Here is a 25,571-nt window from a genome sequence, read left to right on the forward strand (position 1 = left end):
AGGCGTGGTGGTGCCTGCCTATAGTCCCAGCTACTTGACAGGCTGAGGTGGGAGGATTGCTTGAGCCCAGGAGGTCGAGGCTGCCATGAGCTATGATCACGCCACTGTACTCCAGCTTGGGCGACAGAGCAAGACAAACAAACAAAAAGAATCAGACAGACCTGGGTTTGGTCACATCTGCCTTATACTGGCTGTGCCTTAGGCAAGTTGCCTACCCTTTCAGAGCCTCTGAGGCCTCATCTGTGTCACAGGAATAATAAAAGAACATCCCTTCTAGGGTTGCTAGGAGGATGAAGTGAGAGAATATATGCTGCGTGGTGTTGGTGATGGGGGTGATGCCGGAAGCCTGCACAGCCTCTGTATTCATAAGTTTCTATATCTCCAGACAGTAAAGTGTTAGACTCCAGAGAGAGTGGGGAGTGGTCCAGGAAAGGCCTGATGCTCATGGGAGACTGGTCCCTGTGCCACAAACAAGATTTTCACTTCTTGCCACGTAAGGATAGGATATGGGGACTGTGGAGAAGAAGCAGGCAGAAACTTGCCAGCAGAGCGGCTGGCACACACAGCAGCATTTTTGAGAGGCAGTGAAGCTGGTTTTTTATCTAGGTCAGGGACAGGATTGGATAGGGGGAGGAGGGTGGCACCAGGGGTTGGAACTGCCTGGGTCCAGCCAGAAGGCAGAGAGCAAGCTGAGTGGATGCACAGCCTTTCAGCCTTGGCACAGCGATGGAGATGAAAGCAGGGGTGGCCTGGGTTGGGGCACCACAGAGAGCCCCAGTGGAGTGGTGAGGGGTGATGTGATAAAGTCACCGGGGGGCATTTGTTCCCTCCCCTGGGAGCAGAGGCCCTTCTAGTGTGTCAGGCTCTGGGCGGAGGGCAGCAGCCCCTGGGCATGCATCGGAGCTTCCAGCCTGGGGAGACCTTGGAGATCATCTTGGCCAGAGTGAAGACCCACCCAGGGAGGGCCAGGACCACCTGTGGGCTGTGCACATGTGACCCTGATGAGGATGTGCCCCAAACTACATGTGATGTTCTTCATTTCCAAATCAATCTGGCCATGTCGGAGTCATCCTTGCTGCAGCATCGCTTGCACATGTGATGTTCTTCATTTCCAAATCAACCTGGCCACGTCGGAGTCATCCTTGCTGCAGCATCGCTTGCACATGTGATGTTCTTCATTTCTAAATCAACCTGGCCACGTCGGAGTCATCCTTGCTGCAGCATCACTTGCACATGTGATGTTCTTCATTTCCAAATCAATCTGGCCACGTCGGAGTCATCCTTGCTGCAGCATCGCTTACACATGTGATGTTCTTCATTTCCAAATCAACCTGGCCACGTCGGAGTCATCCTTGCTGCAGCATCGCTTGCACATGTGATGTTCTTCATTTCCAAATCAATCTGGCCACGTCGGAGTCATCCTTGCTGCAGCATCGCTTGCACATGTGATGTTCTTCATTTCCAAATCAACCTGGCCATGTCGGAGTCATCCTTGCTGCAGCATCGCTTGCACTCACCTCCAGCCCATACATCAATGGGAGAGAAAGGGCCTGAGTTTCAGCCAGTAAATACCCTGGAATTGTGAGGTATAGCTCTAAGAATGTGTTACGTGACTGAACGGCTTCTGTAATGTCCATCCCAGCAGAATTGAGAGCCACTGCTATAGCTGATCCTTCTCTGAGGCTCAGGTCCTTGCTTGAACCTTCCCAGTGCTTGTCTGGCTTCTCCTTGTATGCCCCAGCAGCAGGGAGCTCATTCCCTCCACCAGATGGGCAACTTGCAAAAGAAAAACTCAGAGATGTTCATCACAGCATTATTCATAATCAAAAACCAACTGCAAACACCCCAGGTTCAAATTAAAAAATGACAGGAAAAGGATTATGAGTAAGTTCTGGTAAATTCACCCAATAGAATCATCACCAGAGGTTAAAAATGATCACTGGGAAGCTTATGTAGCAACATTGAAAGGTTTTACAAAGTGACACTGAGTTAATTTTACAGTATGATTGTAAATATATGATAAAATATGTTGATTTTAAAAACAAACACTACTTGAGCACTTGCTATGTTTTGGTCCCTGTACTTAGTGTTGTCACACATTATCTCACTTAGTCTCCCAACTGCCCAGTAGGTTAGTTGGTATTTGCCCCTTTTACAGATGAGGAAACAGAGGGTCAGAGTGGTTCAGTGGCCTGCCTGAGGCCTCCAGCCAGAACATCAGCCAGGACTTAAATTCAGACCTACTGGTCCCTTTACCACATCATGCTGACATCAGGAATAGAGAAGGGTGCTATGAGTATTTTATTTTTCTTTCAGACTTCCTCTTCTGTTGCCATTATTGGAAATTTCTAAGGAAAAGAAGCTTTGGGGGCTCATTTGAGGGTGTGACTCCCCAGGACCAGGGAGATGTTTATGTCCAACTGATAACATATTTTGCTCTCTTCTCCAGGATGACATGGAAGCTTACCGGACCCAGAACTGCTTCCTCAACTCCGAGATCCACCAGGTCACAAAGATCTGGAGAAAGGTGGCTGAGAAGGAGAAGGCCCTTCTGACGAAGGTGCGGGGTGGGGCCCTATTCCAGCCGTCTCCATCCCTGGCCCCTCTGCTGGTCCCCATGCTGCCCACTCCGTCTCACTTTCCTCATTTCCTGTCTGCCCCTCTCCCTCTGAACTGACCCCTTGTGAGCAGGGCCCATATCAGGTTCTTCTCCAGACCCCTGTGGTCTGGGGATTGAGTCATTTGTTCAGCAGCGTTCACTGAGTAGCTGTGGGGTAGGGACATCAAGACCAATAAGGCTGGTTCCTGCCTACAAGGAGGGTATAGACTAGTGAGGGAGTGTAACACAATCAAGATGTACTTGGGGCCAGGCGTGGTGGCTCACACCTGTAATCCCAGCACTTTAGGAGGCGGAGGCAGGCGGATCACAAGGTCAGGAGATTGAGACCATCCTGGCCAACACGGTGAAACCCCATCTCTACTAAATATACAAAAAAAAATTAGCCGGGCATGGTGGCGGGCGCCTGCAGTCCCGGCCACCCGGGAGGCTGAGGCAGGAGAATGGCGTGAACCTGGGAGGCGGAGCTTGCAGTGAGCCGAGATCGCGCCACTGCACTCCAGCCTGGGCAACAGAGCAAGACTCTGTCTCAAAAAAAAAAAAAAGATGCACTTGGGCTTGTGGGATTCTTGGGGGCCCAAAGGGAGGAAGGAAAGTCAGGGAGGGCTTCCTGGAGGAGGTACCTTCTGAATTGAGTCCTAAGGATGAGTTAATGTTATCCAGGCAAGCAGTGGAGAAGGACCTTCCAGGAAAAGAGACAGCATAGTAAAGACGTGTGGTCTGAGAGGTGAGGGGCAGGGCTAGGGAGAGTGAGACATGAGGCTGGAGTTGAGGAGTTTGGAGTTTACTCCAAGGAAACTGGGGAGCTGAAGGATTCTGAGTGGAGAAGTCCTCAATCAGACTTCTGTTCCTGTTCCAAGAAGACTGCTGTGACTGCTCAGGAGGGTGGGCTTGAGAAGGTGGGCCTGGAAGTAGGGAGATTGTTTGGAATCAGCAGCAGAAATCCCTGAGAAGGGGCCAGGTGCGGTGGCACAGGCCTGTAATCCCAGCACTTTGGGAGGCCGAGGCAGGTGGATCCCTTGGGGCCAGAGTTCAAGACCAGCCTGGGCAACATGGTGAAGCCCCGCCTCTACCAAAAATACAAAAATTAGCTGGGCGTGGTGGTGCACACCTGTAATCCCAGCTACTCAGGAGGCTGAGGCACGAGAATCATTTGAACCCCAGAGGTAGAGGTTGCAGTGAGCCAAGATCATGCCACTGCACTGCAGCTTGGGTGACAGAGCGAGACTCTCTCAGGAAAAAAAAAAAAAAGGAATCCCTGAAACAGGTGTTAACGATGGGACTCAGGAAGCAGCCCAGGCAACAGAGGTGGGCACCAGGTGGGATAGGTAGAAGAACAGGCACAGAGGATGGCTTGGAGCTGGTGCCCGGCAAGTGTTTGGAGGTGGCGACCGGGCAAGGGTGCAACAGAATTGTTCCCCTGCTGCCACCCCAGGATGAGATAGGATTCGGGGTGGCCCAGAGATCATGGCAGTGCTATGAGTGGACTTTCACTGTCCCCATCTCACAAAAATGGAAAACAAGGAACTTGCCTGACTTGCCTAGCACCACCCAGCTTGTATAAATGTAAACACAAAAGTTCAAGGCGAGGTAGGGTTGTGGGGAGTGTCCCAAGCAAGGGAAGAGGGTGCAGGAGGGCTGTGAAGTGGGAGGGGTGTGTGTTGGAGGAACAGAAAGAGCCTAGGTGGCAGCAGCAGAGGGCATGAGGGCAGTGTCCATCCCCTGGGCGCTGTTCAGTCATACCACCTGCAGAGCTTGCTCTGTGCCAGGCACCCTGGGAAGGGCTTTATACACATCCGCTCATCTGATCCTCACCCAAATCCTGAGGCAGACTCTGTATGATCCTCATTTTACAGATGAAGAAGTTAAGGCACAGAAAGGTTAAGTAACTTGCCACAGACCACCCAGCTAGCAGTGGCTGAACCAGGATGGGACTGTAAGCTGTGTAAGAGCCTGTGCTGTCTCTGCACACCCCTCTCCTCTTTCTTCTGAACCAGCTCCAACCTGGGCCTGGGCCTCTCTTGCCTGCCTTGCTGTAAACCACTGGCCTCAGGGCCCATCTCCTTTCCCTTATACGAGGGTCTGGGAGTTGGGAGTGGGGCAGATGAGAGCTGGAAGGGCTGTGCTGCCTAAAGCTGTTCAGGCCTCAGGCCTCTGGGGCGGCCCAGCTCCCAGCCGGTAGCCTGACCAGCCTTTCCCTGTTTGCAGTGCGCCTACCTCCAAGCCAGAAACTGCCAGGTGGAAAGCAAGTACCTGGCCGGTCTGAGAAGGCTGCAGGAGGCCCTGGGGGACGAAGCCAGCGAGTGCTCAGAGCTGCTGAGGCAGCTTGTCCAGGAGGCGCTGCAGTGGGAAGCTGGGGAGGCCTCATCTGACAGCATCGAGCTGAGCCCCATCAGGTGAGCCTGGCGGCCCAGGAAGGGCTGGTCTATGTGAGCTGGCGGCTCCTCCCCAGCTGCCTTGCTGCCAGGTCCTGCCAACCATGTACAAGTCCTACACAGCACTACCTCCTCTGATCTTCATTCACATGCATTAGTGTGCGGCTGCAGCTGAGATGGTTCACGCTCAGAGGAGGCAGCCCCCTGCCATGGCCCTATAGTACATTTGCGGCACAGGCTGCCTCCAGAGCCCCATGCTTTCCGTTTATCTAGGCTGCCTCCAGAGCCCCATGCTTTCCTTTTATCTAGGCTGCCTCCTAAATGTGGCTGCCTCCCAGATGTGCCTGTCAGAGAGGGGACGAGGGGAGACAAGCAGGCCATCTCCTCTGCACCAAGCCCTTGCTGAGCACAGTGGACGTGGGCAGTTAAATATAACAGAAAGGAGGGTGGCTATGCTCGAAGGCCCCTGGAGGCTGAGTAGTCCAGTGGCAGGAGCTCGAGCATTGGAGCCAGCCCTGGCCCTCTCACCGTGTGACAATTCCCTTTACCTTTCTGAGCCTCGTACTCAGCCTCCATAAGATATGTGCAAAGAGCTGGGCACAGTGGCTCACGCCTGTAATTCCAGCACTTTGGGAGGCTGAGATGGGCAGATTGCTTGAGGCCAGGAGTTTGAGCCCAGCCTGGGCAATATATTGGAATCCTGTCTCTACAAAAAAAAAAAAAAAAAAAAAAAAAAAAAAAAAAAAGAGTGGTGGTGCACGCCTGTAGTCCCAGCTACTCGGGAGGCTGAGGTGGGAGGATCACTTGAGCCCAGAAGGTAGAAGCTGCAATGAGCTGAGATTGCAGCACTGCACTCCAGCCTGGGCAACAGAGTGAGGCCCTGAAAAGAAAAGAAAAGAAAGGAAGGGGGGAAGGGAGGGAAAGAAAGAAAGAAAAAGAAAGGAAGGAAGGAAGGAAGGAAGAAAGGAAAGGAAGGAAGGAAAGGAAAGAAGGAAGGAAGGAAGGAAAAAAAAAGAAAAGATTTGGGCAAACACACCTGCTTTGCAGGATCATTAGGATTAAATGAGATAGTGCAGGCCGGGCACAGAGTGGAGGTGAGTCAACATTGAATAAATCAAAGGCCTTCTGGAATGGGTCCCCAGCTGTCCCACCTGTCTGTCATTGGTGCTGTCTGTTCCCCGTCCACCCCTGCGCTTACCGGCTGTGGTAAGTGGGGTTCTGTATGCACACTGCAGGACTCCTTGGGCCTAAGGCTGCATGGAGTAATAAGAGGGTCCTTTATATTTGCATAGAATTAGTAAATATCTCTTGGGCATTTACTGTGTACCAGGCACTATCTAGGCCCCCAGCATCTTACAACAGAGGATCTCGTTGGGTCTTTAGGAGGCAGAGCAGGGATTCCTATATGCATTATACAGATTCGCAACCTGAGGTTGGGAGAACTGAAGTGACCTGCCCAGAGCTGTGTGGTTAACCCTCAGTGAAGGCAGGGCAGGAACCTGGCCTGGGGTCCTCCCTGTCACCACCACCCCTTATCTAGGGAAGGGCTCTGCAAGGTGTTGCTAACGTGCACTTTTGCTGGCAGTAAGTATGATGAGTACGGCTTCCTGACGGTGCCCGACTATGAGGTGGAAGACCTGAAGCTGCTGGCCAAGATCCAGGCGTTGGAGTCACGATCCCACCACCTGCTGGGCCTCGAGGCTGTGGATCGGCCGCTGAGGGAGCGCTGGGCTGCCCTGGGCGATCTTGTGCCCTCAGCCGAGCTCAAGCAGCTACTGCGGGCAGGAGTACCCCGTGAACACCGGCCTCGTGTCTGGAGGTGGCTGGTCCACCTCCGTGTCCAGCACCTGCACACTCCAGGCTGCTACCAGGAACTGCTGAGCCGGGGCCAGGCCCGCGAGCACCCTGCTGCCCGCCAGATTGAGCTGGACCTGAACCGGACCTTCCCCAACAACAAACACTTCACCTGCCCCACCTCCAGCTTCCCCGACAAGCTCCGCCGGGTGCTGCTGGCCTTCTCCTGGCAGAACCCCACCATCGGCTACTGCCAGGGCCTGAACAGGTAAGCCACCAAAGCCCAGTGAAGGTGTGATCTTTACCTTTTGGAGCGCAGGTCCCCAACCCTCAGACCGTGGACAGGCAGCCATCTGTGGCCTGTTAACGGGGCCGCACAGCAGGAGGTGAGCAGTGGGCGAGAGAGCATTACCACCTGAGCTCTGCCTCCTGTCAGATCAGCGGCAGCATTAGATTCTCACAGGAGCGTGAACCCTATTGTGAACTCTACATGTGAGGGATCTAGGTTACGTGTTCCTTATGAGAATCTAATGCCTGATGATCTGAGGTGGAGCAGTTTCAAAGCCACCCCTCCCCTACCCCAGTCCATGGAAAAATTGTCTTTCATGAAACCGGTCCTTAGTGCCAAAAAGGTTGGGGACCGTTGTTTTAGAACACTGCTATCTCTCTTTGGAGCCTCCCAAACCTGGAGACATGAGCCTAGGTTCCCCACCCACAGGCTGGTGAGAGGACATGTTCAAGACAGAGATGGGCCAGAGCTCAGAGCTCCAGGCCCCTCGTCCCTGCTCTCTCCTTTGATTTGTGCTTGGGGACGTACAACTTACATGGCCTCTCAAACTTTGGCCTGCTGGAATCTACAGGGTAAGGCCCCACTCACATATGGCAGGACTCTCTGGATCAGGAATCATTCGCTTTCAGTGAAACCCATGCAGAAGACCCGGGGAAGAGACTTTCTAAATGTTACAAGGGGAGTTCACAGAAGCCAGGAAAAGAAAACACAGCTGAGGACCAGATGGTCATTGGAAGCCAAGGCAGCTGCTGTCTGCAGCAGGGCTGCACCCCTGCACAACCCCACGGGGCAGCCTTCATGCCACAGTCCTGGGATGCCATGACCTGAGCTCGTATAGCACCAAGGTACTGCTCTGCTGCCCTCTGCAGCTGCACAGCCTCTGGCCTCTCTTCATTCTGCGTGTCTGCTTCCTTCTCTCTCAGCAGACCAGCCTCTGTCCATTCATTCATTGGACATTTAGGGACCATCGAAGCTGTTAGAATGGAGACCTCAGCCCCTGAGTCTTGAGCCTTTCAGTGAGTCTTCCCACCCCACCCCTCATGTTCCGGTTCTAAATTCCCCAAAGAAAGAATCTGATTGGCCCAGCCAGGAATAATTTCCACTTCTGGTCCAATTGGTAGGGGACGCAGGGAGGGACTGGGGTTAGGGGATGAGGTCACCTGGTTCACAGGGCTATCTCCCCTCCAAGACTGTGAGGGACTGTCATCCCCCCGCTCCAGCCCCAGCTATTTCAGTAGAAGCTGCATAGTTGCAAATATTTTCCCAAAGCAAGTTTTCACTCGATTTAATTTAAACACACATATACCTAAGCAAAATTTACATAAGCCATGCTGCTTTTTTTTAGAATAGGTGGTGTGTGACATTTATTTAACACAGAATCAACATTCAGTGTCCTTACTCAAATTTGAGTGGTTCCCAAAGGTAGATATTTCTCATACTCTATTTCCAGCCTAAAATTGGGTGAAATTGAGCATGTATATGTACAATTCCTGGGAATTAAGAGTTAAACTCCAACAGTAATGCCTCTCAGTCGAAGCCTCCTTGGAAAATATGTTCAGATTTCATGCCACACTAAATGTCTGCCACAGGTCAGGTCTGTAGAAATTTCATTCATTCAACAGTCTGACAAAAGCCCCCGTACTTCTCATTTGTTTGAACATGTTAAAATCCAGAAGAAACAAAACCTGCAAAGCCTCTTCTAAGAATAGCTGTGAAGGGAGCTGGAAGCTATGAGATCAGAATGAATAATAATTTTTGCATTTCACACAAAGGCCAGGTAGGAAGTAAAGCATAATGGGGGCCTCTTGGATGCCAGGTGTTTAACACCTGATGGCATCTAATCCTCACAAAAACCTTCACTGGCGCCACCATGCCCAGATGAGACATGAGAGGGTCTGAGAGGCTGAGGAACCTGCCCGTTGTCTCACCACAAATGCTGACCCAGCCAACTGCTCACCCTGGCCCCCCGCCCCCAGCCCCCAAACCCAGTCCTTTCTACAACCTGCTCTCTCTCCAAATAGCAGTAGTCAGAGGCTGTGCTGAGGCCTCCCAGAAACCTTTCTCCTATGTAGATGTAACCTTCTCGAGACCTGCTTTTGGAGTTCAACCAAAACTCCAAAGGGGCAGAGAAAAATCCTATGGCAGGAGGGGCACTTGAGATAAGCCTCATAGGAGGAGAGAAGCTTCTCCCTGTGTGGAAGGAGGCAGCACACAGGCCACAGAGAGGCGCAGAAGGGACAACTGAGGCCAAGAGAGGCGGAAGGTCCCCAGACGGGTTTTCTAAAATATCTTTCTCTGAATAGCATTTTTACTTAAATTTGATATGCAAGTGCAGATAATTGGTATTCATGTAAATATTTACTGCTTAAAACAGAAAGTTACTTGTAATAGGCCAGGCACGGTGGCTCACGCCTGTAATCCCAGCACTTTGGGAGGCTGAGGCGGGCGGATCACGAGGTCAAAAGATCGAGACCATCCTGGCCAACATGGTGAAACCTTGTCTCTACTAAAAATACAACAATTAGCTGCCTCAGGAGGCTGAGGCAGGAGAATCACTTGAACCAGGGAGGCAGAGGTTGCAGTGAGCCGAGATCGCACCACTGCACTCCAGCCTGGTGACAGAGCAAGACTCCATCTCAAAAAAAGAGAAAGTTACTTATAATAGAAAGCCTGTTCAAATGTGGCAAGTGCAACGTATTCTTTTGGAGGCTCTAAACCCAAGCCTGCAGGTCCCTGATACGTCTTCTTTGCCATCTAGTGGTAGCCATTAGAACTGCATGTGTGGGCCCGGCGCCGTGGCTCACGCCTGTAATTCCCGCATTTTGAGGGGCCGAGGTGGGTGGATCCCTTGAGCCCAGGAGTCTGAGACAGCCTGGACAACATGGCAAAGCCCTGTCAAAAAATACAAAAAAATAAAAAAAACGAAAAACAAGAAACAACCTAACAACCTAGCCAAGTGTGGTGGCACATGCCTGTAGTTCTAGCTACTCGGGAGGCTGAGGTGATAAGGAGGCAGAGGTTGCAGTGAGCCATGATCATGCCACTGCACTCTAGCCTGGGCAACAGAGTGAGTCTCTGTCTCAAAAAAAGAAAAGAAAAGAAAAGGAACTGCATGTTTGATGTCTCAAGATGACAGACCCTGCCTCTAAGGCAACAAATCCAGCTTGTTTAGTGATGGTCTAATGCTAATTTAGAGCAAATGTTTTAAACCTATGAAAATAAGTACAGTGCTTTAAAAGTGGTTTGTTTTTTCCCCCATCAACACACTCCTTTCTTTGCAAGCCTACCTGGGCCCTAAATGCCTTAGGTTCGAATTCAGCCATACACCTGAGCAGTTAGTAAGCCCTAGCAACCAGCCTCAGATAACTGAGTTTTTAACATGTGCTGAAGTCTAAACCAATGCTGGCAGCTAACTCCCTAGACTGAGGCCATTCTGAGGCTCAGGGGGAACAGGGTGGGATAGAGTGGAGAGAGCACTGGGCTAGACTTTGGGAGCCCTGGGTTCTATTTCCACTCTGCCACCAACTGACTATGTAATGTTGAGCAGGTAACTTCTGCTTTCTAAGCCTTGGTTTTTCCACCACTGCAATAAGGAGTTTGTTTAGACCAGAGATGACCAGTAGGAAGCAGCTACCTGCAGCCCTGTCCTGAGAGAGTTTCTGAGGCAGCCTTCAGACTCAGTGGGAAAGAGTACTGTGATCAATTACATATGTCTACCATGGGCTTAGACAAAGGGAATGCTGCCATGATCAGTTAGTTATGTCTGCCCTGGACACAGACAAAAAGAATAGAGGCCAGTGTATCTCACGTTTGCTATCCTTGAACTCAGTGACCTATGGAGGTCCCTGTCCACCAGCTCTGAGAGAACGGAGCTTCCTATTTCCCAGGAGACCTGTGACTGTTCTCTTCATCCACTAAGCTTCGACTTAGGAAGGTTTCGTACAAATATCTGAACCAAATTTGGGAGAAATTCCTTCCCCATCTACTGGGGAAAGAGAAGGGATATTTCTTTTTTCTTTTGAGATTCAACCATGTTTCTAAGAGTTGTGAGCCTCAAAAGAAGGTGGAGGTCATGAATCCAATCTAGAGAGAACCCAAAGAAGCATAAATATCTGGATGAGGGAATGTGTTCCTTAAATGCTCGTTATGACCAGAGAGTCAGAGGCTTTCTAATGCGACATCTCCCCAGGGTCCTCTGAGGAACATTCATTCTACTAGGACCCCATGGGTGCAATGGACAACAGGGGCTCTGTGGACCCCCTGGGTGACCCTGGGTTAGAGTCAGCCACACAGCGTTTTGTCACCACAGGACTTCTCAGAGGCTTTACTAAGACAGTGTGTGTCATAAGCCTCTCAGGGGCTAGAATGGGCAGCATTCCCCAGATATCTTTGAATATAGAACCTTGTGTTCACCTAGCATCTTGGGAGACCAGTAGTCCCTGGAAGACATTTTTGGAAAATGCCTTATTGGATTGGCCCGGGATGAGAGCTGCCAGGGAAGATGGGAGAAGTAGAGAAAACAGTACTTATCCCAGGAAGACTTCCCTGCTCAGCCCTGTGGGTTTTTGTTTGTTTCTTACCCATGATTTCATTAGAGCCTTATGCTAACTTGGCGGGGAGGGGAAGTAAAGGAGAAAAAAAGCTACGTGCATTGAGCACCTCCTAAATGCCAGGCAGTGAGCGAGGCAAGGTAGGTCTGTCTCAAGATGCCTCTTGGCCCCGGGGGGATAGATATTGTTAATCTCACTTTGCAGATCATGAAACCAAGGCCCAGAGAGGTTAGTGTACTTGCCAAGGTCTCAAAGCCTGTGAATACTAAGGTGAGGATAGCTAACATTTATAAAGAGCTCACTGTGTGGCAGGCACTGTGTGGGGCACTGAATGAACTCTGTTCATCCTCAAAATAGTCCTGTGATTATTATGAGACTGAGGCTTACAGGGGTTCAGTAACTTGCCCAAGGTCACCCAGGAAGCCGCAAGATCAGGATTTACCCAAGCAGCCTGATTCCAGAGCCCCTGCTCTGAAGTGACCCCTATTGCTCTGGAAATTGCCGGTCATCCTCCCCAAAAGAGCGTTTATCTCACCCCAGGTGCCAGGAGCACCAATCTGGTTAGGGAGTGGGATTGCACTGATGCTCACATGGAAGGACTTTCCCCCTGGAACCCAGGAAGCCACCTCTGCCATGTGCTGCCTGGCAGGGCCACGGCTTCTGTAATCACTCCAGGCCTTCCCTACTACTCCAGGCTGGCGGCCATTGCCCTGCTGGTCCTAGAGGAGGAGGAGAGCGCCTTCTGGTGCCTGGTGGCCATTGTGGAGACTATCATGCCCGCTGATTACTACTGCAACACGCTGACGGCATCCCAGGTAAGTGGGGCCAGGAGGGGACTTTGCAGCCATGTAGGGCAGTGCCCCAGAGCTGTTCCTAGAAGCCTGTGACTCTCAGGAAAGTTGGGAATCTCTCAGGCTTCCATTTCTCCCTCTGCACTGTGGGAGTGCATTTGGCTGCATGGAAGAGAAGCCCAACCTAACAACAGCTTCAATCGGGGATTATTATTCTCAGATAGTGAATGACAAGGCAGTACCGCAGGGTTCAGGCTCCTAGCTCCCTGCTCTGCCATCTCTGGCATGTGGCCTTCATCCTCACACCCATCACCTCCTGGTCACAAAATGGCTGCATCGCCTCCAGCACTGTGGGCATGGCCTAGGCCAGGAGAAGCAGAAGGTGAACACCAGGAGCTGGCTCCCTGACCCAGCAATTTCTACTTGCAGTTTACTGGTCAGAACTATTTCATGGCTGCCCTAGTTGCAAGGCAAGTTAGGAAATGTACATATTTAATTTTTACATCTTAACATCTCTGAAATTGATGTGTGTTATATGACCCTTTTTTCCATATTTTATTATGGAAAATTTCCCACATTCAAAACAATAGAGGGAATAGTATAATGAACCTCCATGTGTCCATTACCTGGCTTCAGTTATCAACCCAGGGAGCCAGTGTTATTTCTTCTGAACTCCCATCCGCTCCTCCTGCTTTATCTTGAAGTAAATTTCTGGCATTGTATCAGTTCATCCATAAATCCTTCAGTAGGTCAGTGGCATCTTAGACTTGGGGAGTTACCTTAGGTTTTGAACTGGACACTTGGCCTCGGTAGATGACCCAAGGTTCTGGGTGAGGGAGGAGGGGAGCTACTGGCTGTTTGCCACAGCTGACGCTAATGCCTGGAAGAGGACGTAAGTGAGAGGAGAGGACTGAGCAGTTGCAGGAAAAGCAGGGGGAAACTAAAATGGAGTCATCACAGAGGGAGGAGGAGAACCACGAAAGAACCATGTCTTGGAGCCAGTGCTGAGAGTGGTTAACCCATCCAGTGAAACAAGGACGGAGGCATGACAGTGGTCACAAGAAGAGGTCACTGGCCAGTGTCGCCAGGAGCACCCTGCTTTGAGAAGATTCCTTGATGTCCGGCGAGGCAGGACATTATGCGTTCCCACACACACCTGTCCCTGGACCAGACATCCGCCTAGCATCTTAGGTGTCAGGCACAAATTGGGTATAGAGAAGGGGCTGTGGGTGTCAGCTGATATAAGCCTAGAGACAAAGCTTCCATTTCGCCAAGGCCCCTGGGCATGAGACCAGTGTCTCTGAACTGCCAGCAGGATCAGCTGGCCCCTGAGCTCCTGCTTGGCTCAAGGGATTCAGATAGGTGAGCGGGCGGAGAACGTGCCAGCCCACACGGCTCCACTGCAGAGCCCAGTGCCCCAGTCCAGAGGACTCTGGCCTATGTTAGGAGCAGCAGAGTGATATGATGCTGTACCTGACTCCCAGCTAGACTGGCCCCTGGCTCCCCGAGGTGTCTCCTGGGCAGGAAAGGACCTGCTCAGAGCAGCTTCAGGATTGTGTGTGGACTGACTGGGTAGGAAGGCTGGGCAGGGAGGGAGGCAGCCCTACGCTGGGGCTGCAGATGACAGGCCCTCTCGCTGGCTTCCAGGTGGACCAGCGGGTGCTCCAGGACCTGCTCTCGGAGAAGCTGCCCAGGCTGATGGCCCATCTGGGGCAGCACCACGTGGATCTCTCCCTCGTCACCTTCAACTGGTTCCTCGTGGTCTTTGCGGACAGTCTCATTAGCAACATCCTCCTTCGGGTCTGGGATGCCTTCCTGTACGAGGGGACGAAGGTAGGGTGCAGCCAGGGGATGGGCAGGGGGCCCCTGAGCAAGTCCCTTCACCCATCTGGGTCTTGACTCTGCCCCTGGAGAATGGGAAGACAATGCTTACTTGTCAGGGCTGTTGAACGTCTCCTGAGAGCATTGTCAACTGTAAAGTGCTCTGCATGTATGAGAAGTAGTGGTTCTGCCTCTGAAGTTGGGGGATTTCCTTTCCGTGGAGAGGAGGTGTGAGCATGATCAGAGAGGCACATCCCTATGCTGTCCTTGCCCCCTAGTCACCTGGGCCCTCCTTTTCTTCCTCCTGTTTGGACTAAACCTTGGATTAAGAGATCAGAGCTCAGGTCTAGACCCAGCTCTGTACTGACCTTGCCCAGAGACCTTGGGCAGGTCCCCCAACTCAGCCCTAGTTTACACCTCAGTTTACAAAGCACCCACAGATTTCTCATTTCTTTCTTTCTTTTTTTTTTTTTTTTTTTGAGATGGAGCCTTGCTCTGTCACCAAGGCTGTAGTGCAGTGGCACGATCTCCGCTCACTGCAACCTCTGCCTCCCAGGTTCAAGCAGTTCTCCTGCCTCAACCTCCGGAGTAGCTGGGATTACAGGCACGCAACACCATACCTGGCTAATTTTTGTATTTTTAGTAGAGATGGGGTTTCATCATGTTGGCCAGGCTGGTCTCGAACTCCTGACCTCAGGTGATCCACCCGTGTCAGCCTTCCAAAGTGCTGGAATTACTGGCATGAGCCACTGCGTCTGGCCTGTCATTTCATCTGGTTCTTGCCAAAGCCCCACGTAAAGATACAGATTAACTCCATGAGATTCAACAGGGGCCGTGCCTCACCCACAGTCATGGGACAAGACAGGCTAGAGCCAGGACTCTGTCCCAATCCCCAGATTTCAAGCTGTGCGTCCCTTCCCCCGCGCCCCCCACCCCGCCGGGGTATTCAGTCTCCCCCAGCCCCCTGGAGCCCTTCCCCACACATTGTGCCTCCAGGCCTCAACTTCCACAGCCAGTCCAGGGTCTTCCATACTGCCCAAGTCTGTCAGGTTCCCTCCCTCCGGGGATGACCTGCCTGGCCCCCCATGCCCTACCTGAGCCCCCACTCTACCCCCCAGGTGGTGTTTCGCTATGCCTTGGCCATTTTCAAGTACAACGAGAAGGAGATCTTGAGGCTACAGAATGGCCTGGAAATCTACCAGTACCTGCGCTTCTTCACCAAGACCATCTCCAACAGCCGGTGAGGAACCCCCACCCCCTGCCACTGCCACCACTCACACACCCCCAGGACACATAGCAGAGGGGAGGCTGATGTTTGCCAAGTAGAGATTGGTAAGTGACGCTGATGCTCATATTATAGCTTAGAAATCTTTGGGGAAGTCTGACTGTCTGAGTGATATGTCTGCCCCCTTAACATGGCATTTGAGGCCTCCCTGGAGTTTCATTTTTTGCCCACCTTCCCCTACCCTGAACACCCACGGCCAGTGATCCTGGAAAACAGAATTATACGAGTTCCTAGGACAACCCCACCTCTGGGCTTTTGCTCTTGCAGTTTCTTTTACTTAGAATGCCTCCTTGCCACTTCCACCACCACTATCTTCTTTGCCTGGTCACCTTTTATTCATTCCTTAAAACTCAGCTCACACGTGGGTCACTTCCTCTAAGAAGCCTTCCCTGACCAGCCCTTCCCTGCTGGGTTAGGTGTCTTTCTTCTGATCTTCCTCCTGCCTCAGTACATATCTCTGTGGGTGGAAATCATCTTATTCATTGTTTCCTCCTGAGGGCGGGGGTCAGGGCTCAGCCACAAAGGCAGAAGGAATGCGGGGATGTCTGTCTGGGAGAGCCGGGTAAACGCCGGCCAGGTGGGGTGACGTGCTCTGGGCTGATTGTGCCCTCCTCCCAGGAAGCTGATGAACATCGCCTTCAATGACATGAACCCCTTCCGCATGAAACAGCTGCGGCAGCTGCGCATGGTCCACCGGGAGCGGCTGGAGGCTGAGCTGCGGGAGCTGGAGCAGCTTAAGGCGGAGTACCTGGAGAGGCAGGCATCCCGGCGCAGAGCCGTGTCCGAGGGCTGTGCCAGCGAGGACGAGGTGGAGGGGGAAGCCTGACTTGGCCAACTCCCCTCCCCACAGCCTTCCTCACCCTTGGCTGGCAGACCCACTGGAGGTCAGGCACGGACCAGTGGCCCAGCCCTGGGTGTCCCATCACCATGTGACCTTGGACATGTCCCTTCCCCTCTCTGGCCCTCAGTTTCCCCACTGGGACATTGTGTGCTGCAAAGCCATTGGTTGGGCTACTTCTTCATAGGCACTTACTTACCCAGGGATGCCACCCTTTCGTCACCTCTTCCACAGAGCACTTTGGCATGTAAACAAGCAAGAGCACTGCCTCTATAGGGTAACCTGGAACATTCTCTAGGTTATATCAATATAAAACAATGTAAATGGTGGAAATCATTCATAAGCTTTGGAACTTAAACAGTTCTCAGTTACCAGTTGTTCCTGGATGGGCCCACGGTGCCAGGGTGTGCCACCACCAGGCTTCCAGCCTAGGGCATCTCTGGCTGCTATTTCTGTGAGCGTCTGCAGGGCCAGCCCCTGCCTGGTTCCCTGAGATGTTAGGGTTTTGTCTTTCTGGGTAGCAGCTCCTTTTCAATACTGCCTGGGTCTGCATTCCGGGACGCTCTCTGTGTACTGAAGCCTGTTTCCAAAGCCCGGCCCCTGTGCCCTCCTTTCTGCTCACAGCCCATTTTGGGGGGATCCCAGGGAAACCCCCTGTGCACCACCACCAGGAACTTGGTATGGCGGTTGGGCAGAGAGCCCTGGGTCAGGTGCCCCACTTGTGACCTCCCACTGCCCACTTCACAGGCTGGGGCACGGAGGGTCACCTCTCCTCTGAAAAATGGGTGGTTGGGAGGATGGGAGAAGGTGGGAAGTAGAGACTGCTGCAGCGCAAGCCAGGGCTGGCTCGTCACAGCACCCACCGTGGCCCCAACCCAGCGTCAGCCTCCTCCAGGTCCCTCCTCAGCAAACAGAGGCTTCAGTCTGTCCCCACCCGAGGCAGGGGGTCAAGGCCATACCAGTGACTTTGGCAACTCATTTCTCAGCAAAACCTGTGTCTGTGCTGGCCTAGCCTTGAGTTGGCTGTCTTTGGTATGAAGGACTGGGGGTTCTCACACGGAAGCCTCCTCTCTGGAAAACCACCCAGGATTAGGGGACGCTGCCCTGGAACCTCCTGGCTCTGATCTGAGGCTCCCATCCAGGCTGGGGAGGAAACTTTCCCCATCACTGGGGACCATGGACGGGCCCCGTGGTGGCCCTGGCTGGTCCCTAGCCCCACTGTCACCCACAGGTGTGAATTTGAGGGGTTGGCCCACCAGGCTCCCAGTTCCCTACACTGCACCGCCTGTGCAGCCTCAGGGAGGAGACGCTCAGGGTTCCTCTCCTCCCTGTCCACGTGGGCTCCTGGCTGGCCCGAGGGCTCCACTTTTCTGTGAACACCCTGCATTGGGGCTTGACTGCCTTTCTCATTGCTAAATTTTTTTCATCCGCTAAGGCCCTTTCAGCACCAAACTGTTTATGAAGTGTGATGGTGGCATGAGGGCGGCCTGGGGGTCCCAGCTGCACGCTGGACAAGCTAGATACTGCGCCCCTAAGTTGGTCATCGGGATGATGAGAGGTCCAGCCCCATGGGGCTCCCAGGAGGGCTAAAGCAGGTAAACTGGTGCAGAGCCTGGAGGCTGGCACAGAGGAAAGTGCCACCGATGGGAACGAGCAGCCCTATTTTTTTTTTTTTTTTTGAGATGGAGCCTCCCTCTGCTGCCAGGCTGGAGTGCAGTGGCGCAATCTCGGCTCACTACAACCTCTGACTCCCTGGTTCAAGCGATTCTCCTGCCTCAGCCTCCTGAGTAGCTGGGATTACAGGTATGCGCCACCACGCCCAGCTAATTTTTGTATTTTTAGTAGAGACAGGGTTTCACCATGTTAGCCAGGATGGTCTCAATCTCCTGACCTCGTGATCTGCCTGCCTCAGCCTCCCAAAGTGCTGGGATTACAAACGTGAGCCACCACACCCGGCCTGAGCAGCCCTCTTACGAAGGAAACACCACCTGCAGGGCCCTGAGGCCTGCAAAAGCCCCAAGGCTGCCTGGGAGCTCTGGCCCAGGCGGTCCCTCTGCCTTTAGCCTTGAAATTCACATTCCCTCTTCAGCAACAACAACCAAAAAAGAATCAGGCAACGGGCACAGGGGCTATTGGATAAATGGCAGCCCACCTCTACCTTTTTCCCTCCCCTTCCCTCCCCCTCCCCCACCTCCCCTTCCCTCCTTCCTCCCCGTCCTCCCTCATCCCCCTTTTCCTCTTTCCCCATTCTCCTCTCCTTCCCTTCTTCCTCCTTTCTCCCCTCTTCTCCCCTTTTCTTCTTCCCTCTCTTGCTCCTCTCCATCTCTCCTCCATCTCCCCACATCCCCCCAACCCCAGGCAGAGGAGAAGCTCTGCTCAGAGCTGAGTGTCTGTGCTCTTTCCCTCCCCTCCTGTGGAGAGGGGTGGGTGGTACTTTGTATTTGACCCAGCATAATGTAACCTCTGGTTCCTACCTGGCTGCACCTGAGAATCACCTGAGTAGGCCAGGCGCCATGGTTCACGCTGGTAATCCCAGGACTTTGGGAGGCCAAGGCGGGTGGATCACTTGAGGCCAGGAGTTCAAGACCAGCCTGGCCAACATGGTGAAACCCTGTCTCTACTAAACATACAAAAAATTAGCCGGGCATGGTGGTGGGCACCTGTAATCCCAGCTACTCGGGAGGCTGAGGCAGGAGAATCACTTGAACCTGGGAGGCGGCGGTTGCGTTGAGCTGAGGTCGTGCCATTGCATTCCAGCTTGGGCAACAAGAGCGAAACTCTGTCACAAAAAAAAAAAAAAAAAAAAAAAAAAGAATCACCTGAGTAGTTTTTTAAAAATGTTGGTGCTGGGGTCCTATGCCTGGAGCCTGTGGTGGAGCCCAGGCATTCTGATACATGGAAAGGTTGGGGACACAGGACACGGGACACAGGGCTAACTGCCTCCTCAGGCCCTGACAGGGAGCTGGGATTGAGAACTGCTTGTCCTGCAGCATCAACTCACCCAGGCCAAGCTCAGGTTACCAACGAGTAGACAGGGCTCAGAGACATTAGCTAACCTATCCAAAGTGACACAGCCACTGGTTGAGCCATGCTCAAGCCTAGAGCCCTTACTGCAAAGCCAGGGAGGACTCCCCCAGCTTAATCCACCTGTGGAACCTAGAACACCTTCCCCAAGGACCTAGGGAAGGGGCATGCCTGGCCTGTGGCCTCCTGGGGATACCCTCAGAAGATAGTTCTAAGCCAAGGAAAACTAGAGGAAGAATTTCCTCATGGTTGCCTCACGCTGGGATTGTAGCACTATTTCTCCCCTTCATCAGAGACAACAAGAGAAGCATGATACCCACATGGCAAGGAGGCTGAGCAGGGACTGGTGGGCCCACCCCAGAGCATCTGTGCCTGCTGCTGCTGCCCCTGGGGCGCCTGCTTGCCCTTCCCTGCTCTTTCTGGAGGGTGTTTGGGGCCCACTCCTGGTGTCAGGTTCCTGGCCCGCACCACAGCTGTCGCCCCCTTCCCCTGGGGCTGCTGCCTTCCAGGGCTGGAGGATCCGATCCCTCTCAGCCCCACCTTCCCACCCTAGGGGACAGGACCTCATGCTCAAAGCATGCCTTCCCCAGGCCTTAGGCCCCCAGCAAGCTGTGGTCCGACCTGCTCTAAAGGAGAGGAAAAGGGAATTACCCAGGGAACCTCCCTGGGGCAACATCCCTAAGAATAAAGGGACTGGGTCAAAGGAGGTGGAAGGCCCCCCTCCCAACAACCCCTAACATAAGAGGTGCTCACTCACTTCCAGAGATTGCCCGTGTTCAAGGCTACTATCCTCCAAACACAGACCCCTCCCCAACCCCCAGGCACTGTCTCCTCATTCTTTCTCAACCCCCTCCCCCATGGACATGGGGCCATATCGTACAGAAAGTTCCATGTGGGGCAGATAGATGGAGAACTTGCCCCCCACCCCCACCACACACACACATATGTTCTGGTCCTGCACAAGATGTTTACCCATATATGGAAGATTAACAAAGCCAGCCATGTGGGTGCACTGGGAAGGAAGAGGGAGGTTTCCTGGCCCATCCCAATCCACACTAAGGCCTAATAGAAGATGCCAGGAGATGGGCCCAACTTTGGAACCAGATCTGCTATGTGGTTTTCTAGCTAGGGGATCCTGGGTAGGTCATGCCCACTGTGCCCTCAGTTTCCCCATGTGTGCAATCCTGCATCTGGACCAGGATTAGAGGGAGGGAAGGGGCAAGAGAGGAGGACACTCCCCAGCCACAGCAACCCCAGGAAGGGTCCCAGGTTCATTGCAGAGGTCTCCCTCTGGCTTATGGGTCCATATGCCCACAGCCCCCAGAGATGTCTCTGTCAAACCAGCTGTTCCCCAAACAGTCCCAGCCACCAACCGCCGTGGCACAGGGTAGGAAGATGCAGGTGCAAGCCTGGGAGGGCACATCCATAGGACATCTAGGAAGGCTAGGCCTGGAAGGATGAGTGGGTTTAGACAAGGGAGATGATGATTTGGGAAGAGAACTGCAGACAGAGCAAAGGCTCAGAGATGTCAGAGTGCAAGGCGAGTGGCATTGGCAGAGGTAGAAAGCCACACCAGAGATGCTGGCCCAAGCCCTAAATGAATTAAGACATTCAAGGCCAGGCGTGGTGGCACGCACCTGTAATCCCAGCACTTTGGGAGGCCAAGGCAGGCAGATTGCTTGAGCCCAGGAGTTGGAGACCAGCCTGAGCAACGTGGTGAAACCCTATCTCTACAAAAAATATAAAAATTGGCTGGGCATGGTGGCACGCACCTGTAGTTCTAGCCATTCGGGAGGCTGAGGTGGGAGGATTGCTTGAGCTTGTGTGGTGGAGGCTGCAGCGAGCTAGGATTGTGCCACTGCACTCCAGCCTGGGCGACAGAACAAAACCATGCAAAAACAACAACAACAAAGATATTCAGATGCCTTAGCCTGGGAAAGATCATGGTGCCCACCGTCCAGCTGTAATTCAAGTAAAAACCAAACCATGATTATAAAGAATTCCCACAGTGTTCTGATTTCATCCATATGTTTGTTTGTTTGTTTGTTTGAGACAGAGTCCCACTCTGTAGCCCAGGCTGGAGTGCAGTGATGTGATCTCAGCTCACTGCCACCTCCACCTCCTAGGTTCAAGTGATTATCCTGCCTCAGCTTCCCAAGTAGCTGGAACTATAGGCACATGCCACCACGCCCGGCTAATTTTTGTATTTTTAGTAGAGACAGGTTTTCACCATGTTGGCCAGGCTGGTCTTGAACTCTTGAGTTCAAGCAATCCACCTGCCTTGGCCTCCCAAAGTGCTGGGATTACAAGCATGAGCCACTGCGCCCAGCCATCCATATGCTTGATACCCAACTCTTGCACACTAACACCAGAAGCATGCGTTCAGTCTACCTGCTGGGCAATCCAGCTCCAGAAGGTCTGAATCAGAGCTGTAGGATGGGGTTTTCAGGACCATACTGCACACTGGGCTTTGGGTGGTAGGCAGGGAGCCCGTCCAGCTCTGGGCAGGGGGGTGGTACAGTGGACAATGGAAGCTGAGTCACATTCTAAGGAGAGAATCAAGAGCTCCCCAAGTACCTTGCCACTCCAAGCCTCAGTTTTCTTATCTGTAAAATGGAGGTAATAATAGTGGCTAAATAAAGCCACTATTATTAGAAGCTTAGAAGAAACGATACAGATATGTAAAGTAGTAACAGTGTACTCTGTTATCCACTCCACAATTATATATTGAGTGGTTACTATGTGCCACGGAGCAGTTCAAGGCCCTCAAGATAACCCGTCTCTACTGAACAAAACCAAGAGCTCTTCACAGACGTGGTGTGGAGTGGAGTGGCTGTTAGCTTAGTAGCCGTGGGAGCCATACTGCCTGGGGTTGCATGATTAGCCGGGTGATCTTAACCTAGGTACTTAATATCTCTGTGCCTCAGCTCTTTTGTGTTAAATAGGTGAGTAATGGTATCAACCTCATAGGCCTGTGTGACAGTGAAGGGAGGTAATGCACAGAAGGCGCTTAGAGGAGTGCGTGGCTCAGTAGTGTTAGGTGGGGGTGGTACCCAAAGGTAGGGCCTCCCCATTGTCTAGTGTCCTCAGGGCTCTCCAGCCAGCGAGGCTGGCAGCAGCGCCCCCGGCTGGTCCCGAGAGAAGGAAGGGCGTCCTCCTCGGTTCCCAGCGGCGCTCCCGGCTCCTCTCCTCCCTGCGGACGGGGAAGCCTCGGTAACCGCTGTAACTGCTCGGGGAAAGGAGCGCTTCCCCGGCTTCCCCGGCCGGGCTCGGCGCGCGCACTGTACCCGGCCGGGATCGTCACATCCAGGGCTCAAACAGCCTTAAGAGGCCGACGCGGTTACTGTCTCCATTTCACAACGGGGGAAACTGAGGCTCCGGGAGGTCAGGTTCCTCATCCCACACCACGCAGCGAGGGCACGGCGCGACGTGGGGCCGGCGGCTCTGCCTGTCCCCAGCCTCCGCCTGGTGGCCGGCAGCCCGCCCCAATCACTGCGGCGTGTGCGCGCCTGTTCCCAGCACGTGTGCGCGCCCCGAGACCCGCCCCGGGGAGCCAGGAGCGCGGTCGGGGTCGTGGGGGCGGAAAAGGGTGGCCAGGGCGGACCCGCGGGGCGGGCGAGAGGGCGGACCTTGGGCCAGGCCCCCGCCCCGCCCTCCGGCCCCGCCCGCCGGGCTGCAGGGGGAGGCGGCGGCGGCTCTGGGCGCCGGGAGTCGGCGGGCGGCGAGGAGCGCGGAGCCGGAGCTGGACGCCGCCGCCGCCACCGCCACCTGCGCGGCAGTCATCAAGGTAGGGCGGCCCTGCGCCGCTGGCCGTGCCTTCCCGGTCTGCGCGATGGGGGCGTCGGGCGGGACGTGCGCGCTGCGCCCCCTCGGCTGCAGCTCCCGGAGAGGGAGGGATGCGGGGCTCGGAGCGCGGGGGACCTGGCTTTCAGCCCCTTTGCGTGACCTTGCACAAAGCACTGCTCCTCTCCAGGCCTCAGTTTCCCCGTCAGGATAGCTTGCTCATTGGTGGCCCCCTTCTCGCGGGGTTGTTGGGAGGGGCCGCCTCGAGGTCCGGGCTCCCGACGGCTCGCTGCCCTCATGAGCACTGTCTGCACCGCCCACCCCTCCTGCCCGCGGTGAGGGAAGCTCACTCTGGGCGCGGCCAGCCGGTCCCGACAGGCCCCTGCTGTGGCCCGGGTGCTCCATGGGACTCTTGTCGGGACCCTCCCCCTCTTGGCTGCGTTACCTGCTGGGCCTCAGCTTCCTGGTACAGGAAACGGTGGGGTGGGGGGCATCCCCGGGTCCCCGCCAAGCCGGCCTGGGCGTGCATGTGGGGCATCAGCCGGCCCGCCAAGAGGGTTTGCTCGTCTGGGGCTGGAGGAGCCCTAGGTTGGAGGTGGCTGGACTCCTGGCGGCACGACTGCCTGGACCAGCCCCACGTAGGCACCTCGATTTAGTGAGTGGTATAGGACAGCTCCTTCCCCTTCCCCACCCGGGCCAGGTGCTAGTGCCTAGCTCTGTGTCCCAGAGCTAGTGTGTGATAAGGTGTGACACACACTAGCTGGTGTGACAAGGGCTGACTGGCGGCCACGCCTGGACCTCAGAGGGGTGACAGTGCCAAGGGGCTGTGTCCGCGTGGCATTAAGGGATGGGGCAGAGCACAGGTCTGAGGGACTGTGGTCCCAGGCTCCCTAGGTAAAGAAGACCTATGGCATCTGGCCCAGCCCCTCTGTAAGATCCCCTCTGGAAGGTCTTGCTGCCCCCTTGCACACTCCTTGTGATAGGAATCTCACTAGTTGTAAACCAAGCTGGAATCTGCTACCCAGTCACTGCCTCTCCTGCTGGTCCTGCTCTGGACACACAAACAACCTCTGACCCTTCCTCCCTCACCCTGGGGCAGTGATCAGGTCCCTTAAATATGCTCATCTCCAGACCCAGCAGCCCCAGGCCCAGCAGTTTCTCCCATCAGATCCCAGGGAGCCAAGGCAAGAAGAGGGAGCCGAGGTGTCTGCCCTGGAGCAGGCTGTGGGGCCTCGGCTTTCCTGGGGCTTGTTCAGAACCCACCTGTGCATCAGGACTGGAATGTGTCTCCCCAGCTTCCTGCCCCTCCTGGGGACCGTCTGAGAGGTCCGGAGTGAGGAGAGCCGGAGCCCCTCTGCAGGCCTTTCCTGCCCCATGGGGCCTCTTCTCCACCTCCCTGATGCCTGCCCTGTTTGAGGGAGCAGTTTCTAGGAATCACTTCTCAGCCTCCTGGTCTTTCTTGTCCCCTTCATGACCTGCCCCGCACCCAGGGATTTTCTTAACAGCCAAAAGAGGGCAGGAGGCCCCTGGACAGGTAGTGAGCTCTTTGTCATCACAGGTATTCAAGCAGAACCTGGGGGTGAGCTACCTTGGACTGAAAGTCTATGGAATTCTAGGGCTGAAGTAGTGCCTATGACCTTGCCCTGCGGCCATGGCGGAGCTGCACAGGACTGGGAGCTGGACCACAAATGAGTGTTATTATCCCCTCGTAAAAGCAGGCAAAGTATATGTGCTGGCCCATGAACCCAGCTCCGACGCACAGGCTTAAGTGCTACCTGGGTCTCCTGTCATCTCGACACATGTATAATCTGGGCCCTGTTTTCCTGCTTGCCTAATTCAAGCCTTTTTGGCCTGATTTAGGAGCATGGCAGATTCTGGTTATTAAAAAGTCATGCTATGACTTTAATTGCTAATAATTTTTAAATGCACCATGGAATCATGGAATGTCTGAGCTGAAAGGAGCCTTCAGACGTCGTCTCATTCAACCCCCTCATTTTACAGATAGGCATCCCCTGTCGCCAGAGGGGATGTGACTGGGCAAAGGTCACACAGCAAACCAGCAGCCGAGCCCAGGGATCCTGATTCCAAGATTGGAGTGCCTTTTTTTCTCCAAAAAAAACACGTAACATATAATAAATGAAAGCAGTCTGTATTTATTCCTGTAAAATTAGCAAAAATAAAAATAAAAAGATGAAACTCTGTGCTGGCAAGGCTATAGGGATTCGCCTGTGGCATTTAATTTTGCAGAGCAACCTGGCAGCCTGTTATCATGAAAATGACCATATTTGCCCTTTGCCCTTAGCCGGCTACTTTGGGGACTTTATCCTAAGGAAGTAACTAGGGAGAGAGACATATGTAGTGCTGTTATTTGTAAGAAGTTGTCTTCTGGCCAGGCACAGTGGCT

At 53.7% G+C, this 25,571-nt stretch overlaps 2 protein-coding genes across 10 annotated transcripts in view; both read left to right on the forward strand.

The window, feature by feature from the left end:
* TBC1D2 (TBC1 domain family member 2) overlaps window positions 1-16,731 on the forward strand; it is a 57,199-nt gene extending 40,468 nt beyond the window's left edge. For 3 of the 8 annotated variants that reach the window (XM_003951482.6, XM_001158356.8, XM_063788457.1), the window contains 7 exons: window positions 2,450-2,560; window positions 4,826-5,013; window positions 6,578-7,054; window positions 12,320-12,440; window positions 14,064-14,249; window positions 15,356-15,477; window positions 16,141-16,731. In XM_003951482.6, coding sequence (XP_003951531.1) covers window positions 2,450-2,560; window positions 4,826-5,013; window positions 6,578-7,054; window positions 12,320-12,440; window positions 14,064-14,249; window positions 15,356-15,477; window positions 16,141-16,348 — 1,413 coding nt within the window. In that variant the 3' untranslated portion in view covers window positions 16,349-16,731. Of the gene's footprint in view, window positions 1-1,500; window positions 1,587-1,796; window positions 1,885-2,449; window positions 2,561-4,825; window positions 5,014-6,577; window positions 7,055-7,704; window positions 7,921-12,319; window positions 12,441-14,063; window positions 14,250-15,355; window positions 15,570-16,140 lie in introns of those variants that run through there. The other 5 variants (XR_010148893.1, XM_009456988.5, XM_016961309.4 and 2 more) reach the window with 5 other exon arrangements.
* A 6,211-nt stretch (window positions 16,732-22,942) lies between these two features.
* CORO2A (coronin 2A) overlaps window positions 22,943-25,571 on the forward strand; it is a 71,463-nt gene continuing 68,834 nt past the window's right edge. Inside the window, exon 1 of one of the 2 annotated variants that reach the window (XM_520144.8) lies at window positions 22,943-23,171. The gene's annotated coding sequence lies outside the window, so the exon portion shown is untranslated. The remainder of the gene's footprint in view (window positions 23,172-25,571) is intronic. The other variant, XM_009456983.4, reaches the window with a different exon arrangement.

The sequence above is a fragment of the Pan troglodytes genome, chromosome 11 (assembly GCF_028858775.2).
Source record: "Pan troglodytes isolate AG18354 chromosome 11, NHGRI_mPanTro3-v2.0_pri, whole genome shotgun sequence".
Classification (NCBI taxonomy): Eukaryota; Metazoa; Chordata; class Mammalia; order Primates; family Hominidae; genus Pan; species Pan troglodytes.